Consider the following 13742-nt stretch of genomic DNA (forward strand, 5'->3'; position numbering starts at 1 on the left):
TGTCTCTGAATATGTCATTAAGTACCATTACTGTGCTGGAAACCTTATGTCACTTCAGGAGTTGGTTATGAGGATAGTGGCTTTCCAGGAATAGGGAGAGGTCACCAGGGATGCTCTCAAATTGTTCAGGATAGGTCCATCCAGGATCCTTGGCACTTTGAAGGGAATACTGCTTGCTACCTGAAATGTTACAGCTGCTGTCCTAGCTGAGACTGTCACAGAAAGGAATTTGGATCCAATTGCCCATCCCTCAAGGAGTCTTAATGCATCTGATCCCCTCCTGGTCCTGGCCCCTTGAAGAAGATGCAGAAGAAATCAGCTTCCAACACAAGGCTACGAAGAATGGAGATGTAGGCAGCTTGAAACTGGAGGAGGTATTATTCCTCTGTTCCTCATGACTGTGAAGGCAAATGATCAGGCCCTTCTGGTCATGTGTACCAAAACTCATGGTGGAGTACTGTCAAGAGCTCGCAGATGGGTATTCAGTTTGGTGGCCAAGGTCTGGCTGCAGACCTTGCAGGGGTCTGGCTTTATGCCAGAGCCATGGGGAATAAGGAGTATTCACGGTAAAGCTCCACCACAGTCTGTCACTTAGTCCCTGTCCATGACATGGATGTATTTTTTGGATACTTGGCAGGTCACAGTGTACTTGAGGAGAATCTGTGTAGATATCTGCTAGTTTGGAGCATCAGAGACCATGAGAAGCTCCAAGGTGCATCCTACCCTGACCCTCTCAGCTAGATACCTTGGGTATAACAAGAAAGAATTGTATTTTGGAGTGGATGACGTGCTGTGAGCTATGGTTGGGTTTTGGTTGCAGAGTTTGCTGGCCATGGACTAGTCCCATTCTGCAAACTGAAAGCCTGTGGCTAAAAATCAAATCTGAAGGTAGTCCACCCACATTTGCTTGTATGAGGATGTTTTGGGCCATATCCCACCTGCAGCTTCCAGCTGCATGTCTGCTGTCGAAGGAAGCAGGACAGAGCCCGTGAGCTCACACAAGGCTCTCCATGCTGTCCAGTTGCGCGCATGGATGGATGTGAGCCGAATTCTGCCGCGCCGGCCAGCGCCTGTACTGGAGACCAGTCCCCTGTTTTACTTCCCAGAGTGGATGTAGCTGACAGCTACAGCTGAAGTTGATGCCCATCTGAAGTCCTAGTAGTAGGTCTTGACTGTTGAAGCTTTAGAGAACGTCCCTGTTCTTGTGCCTGTCCTGTCATGGTACATGCTATAACCTGTTGGGAGCAAACAGGATAAAACCTGCTGCGTATGATGAACCTGGTTTCATGTTTTTTTCTTGAGCTGTCTGGGGAAGGTGTGCAGAGCACCATGTGAGCGAGCAGTGAAGCATGGAGTGATCCTCTCTGCCAGCACAAGCAAAGAGCTAGATGCCACCACTAAAGGGGGACTGCATTAGTAGTGGAAGGTTGAGGAGCCAGCAGAAGCCTGAGGGGTTTAAACAGAGACATTTTAGCTCTGTTAAGTGTAGAAAGCCTCCACAAACTCAGGATCCGGCTCCTAGCTGACTGCTGCAAAGAGACACTGTGCACAGAACTTGTACTTGAGCCTAGGTGGTGGGCCAGAAGTCTTCCTGATGTAGGGATGGAAAGCCTCTTTTGTGTTTCTCTACTCATTTCCCTGATTCTAAGGGTATCAGAGATGAGCTGGGATCAGACCACACTGTGACAGCTCACTAGATTGAGGTAGTATTATCAGTCCTGCCTATCTCCCATTCCTTGTGGCTGTAACGTATCTCAGAACCACAGTCAGATCAGATGACTGAGCAGATTTATATGAAGTTGCTGTGTAGCAGTAGTGCATTGTCCATAACAGAGATGGTTGCCTGTGTGCTACATGAAAAACACGCTAGATGAGAACCTACAAGCTTTTCACATTTTTCAGCAACCTAGGGTTAGAAGAGCAAAGGTAACTGATGGAGAGGTCATGGCTGTTCAGTCCTCTCTGCTCCTGGCAGAGGCAGTTGCTCACCTCCAGAAGATGCAACTGCTGGAGGCCGTGATCGGATCCTGGGCACACAAACAGTGAAAGCCACGCACAGTCCAATGGCTTCACCCTGGTTCCTGTAGAACGAGCGACTGTCCTTTATCTCCTTTCCTGCCTGTTGGGTTGCTGCTTCTTTCATGCTGCCTTGTATGCTTGGAGGAATCTCCAGAGCCTCCTCCAGAGGCTTGGAGGAGCTCCCCAAGGTTGGGGACAACCTGCATGACCCATCACTCCTGCAGTGGCTGCGTTCCCACACAAAGGGCTTTTAGGATAAATTGAGGAACATGCCTGCCATGTCCTCTCCAGAGAGACATCAGCCCCGGCTCCATTTGCACTTTGTAAGACACCTGGATTATATTTGTAACATTATCATCTTGGGTAGCATGTTTTAAGCTGGCATTAACGATTAGACTTCTCTAATACAGGTCTGTGATTAATATATTTGTACAGGTTTTACAACTCCATCTGATATCTAATCAGCAGGGTATATTTTATGCCTGTCATTTTTGAAGACTAATAGGCTGATTAGGCTGGCTAATGTCATTGTGTTTGCTTCCAATTCACAGCTGAAAGAATTTGGAGCAACTTTGGGGAATTCTCCTCTGCCACTTGCACTTAGCATCTCCTGCTAAAGCATCAGCAATTGCAATTAATTAGATTGTGAAAGTATTATATTTCCCTCCTAATGAAAGCTGCTAGACTGACAGTCAAGACAGAAGACTTCTGCTCCCACGACGGTTGCAGGATGGGTAGATAAATCCCATTAGTACCTCTTGGCATGGATCTTCGTCATTCTCCTTTTAAGGCTGAGCAGTAGCACAGTCTGAACAACCCATTAAGCCCTCCTGGGATGGGAAAAGGCTAGAAAAGAAGCAGCATGAGGAGCAGAGAGATGATAATGGAGGGGAAGAATCATAGAATCATTCAGGTTGGAAAAGACCCTTAAGATCTTTGAGTCCAACTGTTAACCTAACACTACCAAGTCCACCACTAAACCATGTTCCTAAGCTATATGTCTTTTAAATACCTCCAGGGATGGTGACTCCACCACTTCCCTGGGCAGCCTGTTCCAATGCTTGATAACCCTTTCAGTGAAGAAATTTTTCCTAATATCCAATCTAAACCTCCCCTGGCACAACTTGAGGCCGTTTCCTCTCATCCTGTCACTTGTTACCTGGGAGAAGAGACCGACCCCCACCTGGCTACAACCTCCTGTCAGGTAGCTGTAGGGAGCGATAAGGTCTCCCCTCAGCCTCCTTTTCTCCAGGCTAAACAACCCCAATTCCCTCAGCCACTTGTGATAAGACTTGACCTGTAGACCCTTCACCAACTTCGTTGCTCTTTGGGCACACAAGAGGTACGTGGAGGTCCCAAGGTTTGGAGGTGGTGGGCGTGAGTGTAGAAGTGAGAGAAACCCAAGCAACTCTTCCTTGAGACGTGCTTGGTGGGAAGGCAGTCATCCCAGCATCTCTGCCCAAAATGATGGGGAGGTGCCGGTGCCATTTTAGTGATGCAAGAGAGGCCTGGGTGTGGAAACAGCATCTCTGTAAACAGCCAGTGGTTTCTTGCTCTTCCTGCCCATCAAAACTGGAAAAGTTCGATCAAAATCGTCAGCTGGTCTCCAAAATATGTACCATCTGTGAAGTTACGATGTGGAGCAGCGTGTTCCAAGATGCAATGCGTCACTAACTGGGCTTTGCTAGAGGCAATAATGGGAAAAATGAGGGTGGTGAGACACTGGCCCAGGTTGCCCAGAGAGGTGGTCGATGCCCCATCCCTGGAAACATCCAAGGTCAGGTTGGACGGGGCTCTGAGCAACCTGATCTAGTTGAAGATGTCCCTGCTTATTGCAGGGGGGTTGGACTAGATGACCTTTAAAGGTCCCTTCCAACCCAAACCATTCTATGATTCTATGATAAACCATGAGAAACACTGCTGAACATGAAAACTTTATCACTTGGTTGCTGTAAAGTATGAAGGATGAAAATACTAATGATCCGTTCTGATCTGATTCTTTAAATTGGAACTAAAAGTCTCTTATCTGTATTTGCCATAAGCCAGCAGTTTTCTGTAGTTGTTCCACTTCATTTAAAACAAGTAATTTTTCTCGCCAGGGAAATTAATTGTTTCCTCTGCCATTTGGGAGTGGTTTATATGCCCAGGGACGCGCCGTGGTGTTTAACAGCATCTGCTATTGCAAACCAGGGAAAGGCACTGACCTGACAGCTCAGCTTTGGAGTCGAGGGGCTGTTTTGGCGGTGCACTGGGCAAATCACTTAAATTTCAGTAACTGTTCTTTCCCTTTCTGCAAAACTCAGATAATTGTTATCTGCTTGGACAAAGATTTTGGGGGATCACGTGGTTTATATCAGCCCAGCGCTTTGAATACTAAAGCACTCAGCATTGTGTATTACGTACCACATACATGTTTTGTGGGCGCTGAAATGAGATTAGAACAGTAATATCTTTAATTAAAGGCGATTGACTTCATCCTCCTGCTGTTTCATAACTTTCAAAAGGTTGTACAGAAAAGAAACAGGGTTGGTCTTTTTAGTTGGGCTGTAACAGGGGCAGGTTGCCCCTTTTTTGCCCTTAGTGATGCCAATACTACAAATGTGAGTGGATCCTCATCTAAAATATTAGCAAAGCTAAACTTTGCTGAATTTAGGCTCTGACCTGGTCTTTGCTGGGTCAGGACATGGACTGCAGGTGTCTTCTTTTCCCCCTGACATTTTTCCACTGGATAACAGTGCCTGAGACCTGCTGCTATTTTCGTGTCATTCTCTTTGAAATAATACAATTTATATCAAAATGGTACACAGCTGTATGGAATGCCAGCCCCAGTTATGAAGCTTTCATTAATCAACTTTTGGGTGATTTGAGATCATATTTAGGAAACTGCCTATCCCATCAGTTAATTGGATATCTGTAGATTACAGGTGCTAGGAATCTTTTCCTTTCTGTACTTGTTTTTCATTTTACAGGAAAGCAAGGGTAAAATTTACTATTATGTATTAGTATGCTATTACACTACACTAACAATGTTAGTTTAATTCCCATAGTGCTATATGCACTGCTATATATTATATGTACGGAACAGTAAAGAACCACCTGCATATGAAAATCTGTCTACCATCTAGGCGGGGTTTTTTGTTTAAAAAAATTACTTTCAGCCCCCAGAACCAAGATCTATGATTTTAAAGAAACCTCTGCACAGATTAGCTGTCTTCAAGGAAATAATCCTCCTTTAACTAATTAATCCTTCCTTCTGGAGTTCTTGATATACAAGAGCTTGGTATTATATAAGGTGCTCTTTTGTTATAAGCCAGGCTCCTGGTCCTTCAAGAGCTGCTGTGGGATTGTGAACACAAATTCAGAAATATATTGCTGTCAGCATGTTATTTGCAGGGTCGGACTTGCCTTTCACACCCCGCTGAGGATGGCGTCTTTGCAGAGAAATTTCAGCAATGCATAATTCTCCTCCGTAAGCGGATTAAGACCCGAGCGGGTCTCGGGGAGCCTGGCACACCGACAGCAGCAACGCTAAGCTTTTTTTCCTTGGGATCATTCAAGCACTTCACACGAGCCAGAAGAGAAAGTAATCAGCTTGCTGGGTGCTGCAGGAAAGACAAACCCATGGCCATGCTTGGGGGGAAGGGTTTAACTCCTTGGTTTGGGTTTTCTGGCATGAAATTGCTAAGAGAGCCACTGAAATGCTGGGTAGAGGGGTGGTTTGCCTTTACTCTAAGTTATCTGAAGGGGCTCTCAGTATCAATCTTCACCTGAGGTCTGGATGCCTCTGGAAAGCTGCAGCTCTTTGGGAGCACTGCTGGGTAGTGATAAGACCATGGGTTCAACCATGCCATTCATCCTATGACACTGTGTAAGAAATGCTCACCCTTCCTCCTGCCTAATTCCTTTGGCACAGAATTGGGGCAGAAGGTTGGGAATCCCTACTGACTGTTGGGTAGAACAACTCCCTTGGCTGTTTGGTGTAGATCATTCCCTCCTGGAGACTGCACCTGGGAGAGAAGCTAGCTCATGCATGCAGCAACACATCACCCAAAGCCCGCAGCTGTTGAGTTTGACTATGCAATGTTTCCTAGGTAAAGATTTAACCAATTCTTTTCCCATGTTGTTGGAGAAAGAGAGCTCATCATCGTATGTGATGCCCTCACACATATGCACATCATTTGCTAGCAATGTATAACATTGGCTAACTCCACTGAGGCTGTTGTGGGTAGTGCTGTTCTACAAAGGTGGTCCTCTTCTGCTTTAACAAATAATGTGATGCTAGGTCCCACATTCATTTTAGAAGTACCATGTGATCTGGAGAGTAAGGACTTGGAATAAAACTTCAGGGCAATTTCAACAGGAATGGGGGATGACCATGTGGATGAGGCTTTTTTGTTGGGTCCTGGAAAGGTCCTCTGGAAAGGAAAGAGGAGTCATGCTTTCTAGTTCATCTCCAAGCCTTACCTTGCATGTTGGTTTGACTGCTGATGCCAGTCCTAGCAAATGAAAGAGGTCTGGTGTCCCACATGGGGGCATATTCCAGAGGAAAGCATGGCACAAAGAGTCTCTTCAGCTGATCCAGATAAACTGGAAGCAGAAGTGGTAGCTAATTCATTGCAGCTTGAATCAAAAATGGACTCTACATGTTATTTTAGTAATCAAAATAAATGGGAAGAGGGATTTCTAACTCCATGAAGGGCTCTGCAGTAAATCACCATGTGTCTGCCATAGACTAGTTGTCTAACCAAAAGTTTGGAGGACACTGATAGGAAAGGAAGACAGTTATTGACAGCAACTGTAATTAATTCTGTGTTCACATGCACATCCATGCCTGATAGCCATATATCATCTTAAACAAGAAGCATAATCTGATTCTATGAGACTGTTTGTTTGCTATCCCCTGTAGGCTCCATACTATGGAGAGAAGTGGTGCCATCTTTCTTCCTCTTCTCTTATCAAAAGAGCAAGAGGGAGGAGGGGTTAAAGAAGATCCAGAAAGGCAAAAGATGAAATACGTGTCCAATTATTTGTTATTTATAATAGAAAAGAAGGGGAAGATCCAAGGGCTGGATTGAGCTGTCTGTAGATGTACAGAGATGTTGGTTGGAAGGAACCACCAAGGTCATCTCAACCCCCTGCCCACTCAGAGCAGGACATTGCCAGCACAGGATCAGGTGAGCCATGGCTCTCTCTAACCAGTTCCTGAAGTCCTCCAAGGATGGCTCAATGTCCAAGTGGAGAGCAGTGACTAGTGGGGTTCTTCAGGAGTCAGTATTTGGACCGGCGCTGTTTAACATCTTTGTTGGTGACACGGACAGTGGGATTGAGCGCACCCTCAGCAAGTTTGCCGACCACACCAAGCTGCTCTCCGGGCAACCTGTGCCAATGTTGCATTATGCTACTGAGGAAGATGTTTTTTCCTACCATCCCATGTGAGCCTCCCAGGCAGCAACTTGTGGCCATTGCCCTTATGAGGAATGTTGAAATTGAGCAAATCCAAGGTCTGGGAATACCACCAGAACTGAACAGTAATTAACCAGCAGCCTTCACCATGCCGTTGTTTAAAATGAAATAGGGTCTTGTATCTATACTGTCTTAAATTCCAACTCTTAATGTTTTAGAAGTACTCAAAACATTAATAGGTGTTTTTGTTGGCTACCTTAGAGCTGTAAAGGCTTAACATTTGGGAAGAGAGATGGGAGAAGGCCACAGAGGATCTGCAAAGCATGAGGAAATGAGCCCACGCGGGACACAGGCAGTGCTCACGCTAATTACCTCTGGTGTGGTGTTGAAGTAGAGGTAGATGAGAGTGAAGAGGTTGTTGCAGGTAAAAGCTGACTGTGGGGAAATTGTCACTGTAAGGAGAAGAGTAGATCCCAGCTGAGGACGGAGGGAGTCGGCACGTGCACATGGACACAGACACATCCAGCAGATCATCTGCACCTTCCACTGCAGGTGGTTTGGCTTTAGGGAATATTTTGTTCTGTCTCTGACCTCCTTTTCTTCCTCCAGCTGCCTCCTACACAGACAGCTCTGATGATGAGACCTCCCCTCGAGACAAGCAGCAGAAGAACTCCAAAGGCAGCAGCGATTTCTGTGTGAAAAACATAAAGCAGGCAGAATTTGGGCGCCGAGAGATTGAAATTGCTGAACAAGGTAAATGGGGCAAGTTCCTCAAGCTCCACGTTGTCCTAGGCTGTCTTTTGGGGTTCTTCCTTCCCCCAAATCCTCTTCTTGCAAGTTTCAGTATATTGGTGATTTCTTGACACCGTTCTTGTTAGAGATGGGAAGACTTTTATGGGATTTTGTGGGATGGAAAGGAGTTACAGGGTTATGCCATGTAGCTCCAACCAATCAACTACTGAAGGACTACTCTATAGTCAAATGCATTTTGTTAAAATCAGTAGAAAAGATGAAATCCATCAAATAAATTCAACAACTTTGTTTTAGCATGATTGTTTCCAAAAATCCGTAGTAAAGGCAATGCAGTATTTAGGAGCGATATTGGAGAGGCTGATCAGAGCAGCAAGTCCGAAGCCCTTCTCAGCCTGAAGCAGATTTTCCTCCAGCCTCACCTGGGCATTTGCAGGTAGAAATTTGAAAATGTGATGATGCTACATCCGAAATAGTAGGGAAAAAAATTCACAAGGGTTATTGGGTCTTTTTCAGCCATGCCATGACTTACTTGTTGCTTGCTCTCAAGGATTTAGCTTTTTTTGAAGCTGCCACAGCTGTACAAATTCATGGGAGTACCAGATAGCAGGGCAAGAAGTGATGCTGTCTGTTTCTTCTGTGCTTGTCTCTCTTTCCATCGTACTGACGGACTTCTTTTTTATTTTGCCTTTCAGAAATGCCTGCGCTGATGGCTTTAAGGAAGAGAGCTCAGGGAGAGAAGCCACTGGCTGGGGCCAAGATTGTGGGCTGCACACACATTACAGCGCAGACAGCTGTAAGACCCCATCATTAAACTCTAGACAGGGATTTTCCACTGCTTAGCCTCTAAAATAGACCCCAAGTGGTTAATATAGAGATGTAGTCTCTCAGTCCAGCACCGTACACCAAGTAAAAAGAGAATGGTCGATTTTATGAACACTTCTAGATAAACAGAGCCTGTGCTTCAAGGTGATGTGATGCGTGTATCTGTAAGGCATTGCTTGAGTAGTGATAACTAAGGAAATTGAATTATCTGTATCATATAAGCAGAAAGAAGTGGTGGTCAGTGATCAGTGCAGTTATGCAAGTCAAGAGCTGTGGTTTTTCCTCCAAACATGGGATAGGAGTGCTTTCTCCTGACTAGATTTGGGACTTTGCTGAGTGAAATCTGCATATATACATATATATATATATACACCCACACACATATATATGCTGCATATAGAATATACTCTGAAGTTCTTATTTACTTCATCCATTTAAAATTGTAAAAAAACAAAAATAATTGCAAAATTGTTTTCTGTACAACTCTCTAATGACCCTGATGCTGCTTAAAACCAACTTCAGATACCCCCCAGAAGCTTTCCCATAAATAGCAAATAAAAATCCCAGTTGTGTGTTGCTCTTAGCATTATATATAGCTCCTTGCATTGCTCTTTCTGATGTTTTTTGTTTAAATCCAGGTCCTAATGGAAACTCTTGGTGCATTGGGTGCGCAGTGCCGATGGGCTGCATGCAACATCTACTCTACTCTTAATGAAGTGGCTGCTGCCCTTGCTGAGAGCGGTAGGAACTTCACCCTCTTTGTTCTTTCTGTATTTAAAAAGCTTTGTTACTGCCCCGTTGTATTTAGCTCATTTACCGTCTCTTACAGTTTTTCCCCTTCATTCTCTTCAATTTAGAATAAACCTGTAGGAGGTAAACAGCACAAGATAATCCCTTCCATTGGTCTGAAAATCTTAGAATGATTTTTCTGTGGAGTATAAAAGTAGGTAGTACAAATGATGGTGATGCGCATTATTAGCTGAATGGGCTATGTGAACCTGGAAGTTATTTTGCTAAGAGAAACAAAGCTAAATTTTATTTCAGTTCTGTAAATTTGAGTTGTAACTTTGGCTAAAAGGGGTGAAAGAGAGAATTTTTGGTGGACATAATTCACAAAACAGAAGCTGTCCATGTTACTCTCACCTGGGACATGCCTTAATTTAAATCCTGTTTAACCTGGGTAAGGCCAGAAATTTTACTGTGAGAGGTGGGAGACCCAAAAGAAGCCAAACCCACCGGCTTGCCTGTTACCTGGTCTTGCTTGCTGAAGCTGAATGATAATTGCTCATGAGTCAGGATACATTCAAGTAAATTTGTGGCTAACGTGCCTAACAGGAAGGTAGAACATTTAACTCACAGCAAAAGCTTGATTTTGCAAATAAAAGTTATTGTTGAGAGCGTGTTGCCCTCTCGTCTGGTGGCTAGAGCTTTTTCTTGGGGGAGAGGAAGAAATTAGGAAGGCTAAAGCTGACTCCTATCTGCTGCCTTCAGTATGTGTCTTCAATGTGTATCTCTGAAGCTTCTTCTAGAAGGTAGATGTTGAAAAATCAGACTGCAAGCAAGACCGCAGTGGTGTTGGGAGCCTGGTTCATCACGTGTGGACGTAGGGAGAGCCGATCCCCAAGTGGTTTGCTAAGGCTGTGTTAGCACCCGTCTCCTTCTCTGTGCCAGGGTTCCCCGTCTTTGCCTGGAAGGGAGAATCTGAAGACGACTTCTGGTGGTGCATCGATCGCTGTGTCAACGTCGAAGGATGGCAGCCCAACATGGTGAGATGGGGCTGACTGTAAAATGCTCGGTGCATGGTGAAGCATGGGTAGCTCTCATCTAAAGAGAAGGAGGAGGGGTTTAGTGCTGGTCTGTGTTTTTCTCCTGAATTTGGACCTAAATTAGCAGTTAAGGCTTGGTGCTAACATAGCACTTACCTTCGAAGTGCTTTACAATAACTACACAATGCAGGAAATTAACTTATCTCAGTCTCACAGGTGTGAAGTCAGGGACAAGATGGGTAGGTGACTTCTGCATGTGAATCTTGCCTACCAAGCAAGGTTTCGTTTAACTATTTTCTAAATAAGCATAGCTGCATTAGTGCAAAGTTTATCAGGTACTTAGTTGCTATGGGAGTAGCTTGCTACAGTTTAAACCAAACTCATTTAATCTAGCCAGTAAAAAATTACTCAAGATCAGTATGTTCTGAAAAGGAGTTGCATCCATTTTACCATATTCGATTAAATTCACACCTTTGGTTGACGTGATTTTTCTTATCTAGGCAAGGCGTCTGTTTCAGAACAAAAATTAGATTTTTAGGTGATTTCTGCACTTTAAGCCTGCTCTTACTCTATGAACACAAAACCTCAGGTAGCCCAACCCTGTACTTTGCTGGTTTATTCTGCCTTTGTTTCTAGGGAAAACAGAGAACCCTGAACTAGGTGAGCGGAATAATTAGCTGTCAAATGTGCTGTTTTCATCATGCTTCCCGACAGGTTTTGAGCCCTGGAGCTTATGATCTAAATTAGATGAAAAGTAATCAAAGGTGGAAGATAGGCGTGTATCTGTATTGTTTGTTTGCCAATATCAGCTTGTTTGAGGTAGGTTTTTTGTCCTTTCCAGTCTGCACCTGCTCACTTCCTTGCTGTCACCTTTAAAAAGAATTGTGAATGTCAAAAAATCCACCCCCAAGCTACGAATCTGAGTCTAGACATGATAGCAGCTTTCTTCTTCTTCCTGAGGAATAATTTGCCATCAAAAATGTCAGTAATTGAAGAAGTCAGTGTACCAGAATGTGCATATTATGCTTTCCCAGGATCTCTTCAGACCTCTTGATTCTGCGATGTGTCTCCAGCCATCAGTATATTTTCAGACCTGCTTCTGGAGCACAGAAATAATTGCTGGGGAGCACCAAATACCTTGGATCTAGCAGTTCCCAAAAGTCCACGTTTTTAGAGATAAGAAATAGGACGCTGGACACTGGGTGAAGAACAGGGGTGGAAAGGATCTTCTTCATGTGATTATTTCAGGAGAGAGGAGCTGGCAAACTTAGCCAAAGAAGCGAGGTGAAATTTGCCTCTCTGGTCCATCCAGTCTCATGGCTGAAGCGAGATGGACCTACTCTGTTCCCTGTGCTGATGGCAACTTTTTAGAGCATGCACCATATTTTTTCTCTCCTGTTGAGACTGAGTTTCCCCCGATATCCTGAATCAAGGCGATACATCCCCAGGTTGTAGGACTGAGCCTGAGCTGCTGCTCCTGGAAGCCCATGACCTTTGTATAAATCTAAATCTGAATATTCAGTGTTAGGGCTTCTGTGTGGCACTACTCCACAGGAACAGTTAGCCACAAATACTGAGAGTCTCCAAAAAAAGAGATTGGATTTTCTGATGGGAATAGCAGACCTTCAGAGGAGTGCTCTGTCTGGACAGGAATGGCTTAGAGTTTTTTTCTGAAAAATACTGAATCTGCAGCACTGGGAGTTTGGTTTCCTTTGCAGCATAAAATGATCTAGGACCACGCTGCCGCCGGGGGATTTCGATGCCGCCCCCGACCATGCCTGCCTGCCATCTCCTTGCGTTTTCACCAGTCATTTTCTGTAGTTAGTTATTTTCAACCATGTTGCTGAGCTAATCCTAGTTAATTTTAATCAGCTTGGTTTTGGCAGGATCAGCCCCACGGTATCGGCTGTTGTCCCAACAGAGTTGGAAGGGGAACAGGGTGGGACATTTGGTGGCAGCGGGGTCTTAGATGGGTTTAAAGAGGTTGTAAAATGGCACACTAAGACACCAATTTATTTCATGGAAGAGCCAGAGATTTTCTGCTGGAGAAAACATGAAATGGAAGGACTGAGGGAGTGAGAAGTCACAGCCCTTCTGTGCCGATAGCAGTGTGAAATTGGTTACTTGGAGAGAAAAGCACTGAGAGAGGAACACCTACCAAGGGGATATGGATGCACCAAATCAGTCAAAAATCATAAAAATTCAGAGTGAGTACTGCTGTGGAGGAGCAGGACTAGGTATCTCCCGGTGCTTGGGTCAGAGGGTGATCCCATCTCCAAAGAGACAAATGTCCCTGCAGGCACAGGGTGATAGGAGGATGTTTTTTATGGGCACGACGACTCCAGCATGCTGTGCTCCAAGATGAAAGTGCCAAAATCAAGAGGGAGGTTGATGAACTGCAGCCGGCAGCGTTGGTTTGCAGATCATGCCTCTCGGTGGGTGTCAAGCAGCAGCACCGAGAGGCAGAGCGAGGCTCACATCTTTAACAGCTGGTTTTCTGTACGAAAAATTCTTTGCACATCAAATAAAGTCTTTTTTTCCCAAAAAAATCTGCCTGGGAAGAATTGGAATGAAGGCAGATAACCTGTGTAAAGCTGAGAAAACTGCAGGAATATGGGGCACATACCACGGGCTTTGCCGTTGGCCGTTCGGGGCTGCTACACAAAGGTGACCTTCCATCAAAAACTAGTTCCTCCATTGATTTGGTTTGGGTTTTTTTCATCTCCTGCCCTCCTAGGAAAGAGGAAACTGCCAGCCCCCAGAATTCTCTCTTAGAAAGAGGATTATGTGCCCTATTAAACAGGGATTAATGAAATGAAGACGTCCTGGGAGCCAGGCTGCTGAATTCCTACCTCGGCTGGCCCAGGAGAGTTTCTCAGCCCATTTAACCCTTACCTGCCTCCGCTTCCCAGCCTGTGAACGGGAGCTGGATCTGGGGGTTCCCTGGAGACTCAAGAGTCGGGTCTGCGTGGGAGATGT

At 44.9% G+C, this 13742-nt stretch overlaps 1 protein-coding gene across 2 annotated transcripts in view; it reads left to right on the plus strand.

The window, feature by feature from the left end:
* AHCYL2 (adenosylhomocysteinase-like 2) overlaps positions 1 to 13742 on the plus strand; it is a 107121-nt gene that overhangs the window by 75590 nt on the left and 17789 nt on the right. For both annotated transcript variants that reach the window (XM_010568790.1, XM_010568791.1), the window contains exons 3-6: positions 8032 to 8175; positions 8868 to 8968; positions 9636 to 9738; positions 10669 to 10763. In XM_010568790.1, the coding sequence (XP_010567092.1) occupies positions 8032 to 8175; positions 8868 to 8968; positions 9636 to 9738; positions 10669 to 10763 (443 nt within the window). The remainder of the gene's footprint in view (positions 1 to 8031; positions 8176 to 8867; positions 8969 to 9635; positions 9739 to 10668; positions 10764 to 13742) is intronic.

Source organism: Haliaeetus leucocephalus, unplaced genomic scaffold (genome assembly GCF_000737465.1).
Source record: "Haliaeetus leucocephalus isolate CR32 unplaced genomic scaffold, Haliaeetus_leucocephalus-4.0 Scaffold257, whole genome shotgun sequence".
In the NCBI taxonomy this organism is placed as follows: Eukaryota; Metazoa; Chordata; class Aves; order Accipitriformes; family Accipitridae; genus Haliaeetus; species Haliaeetus leucocephalus.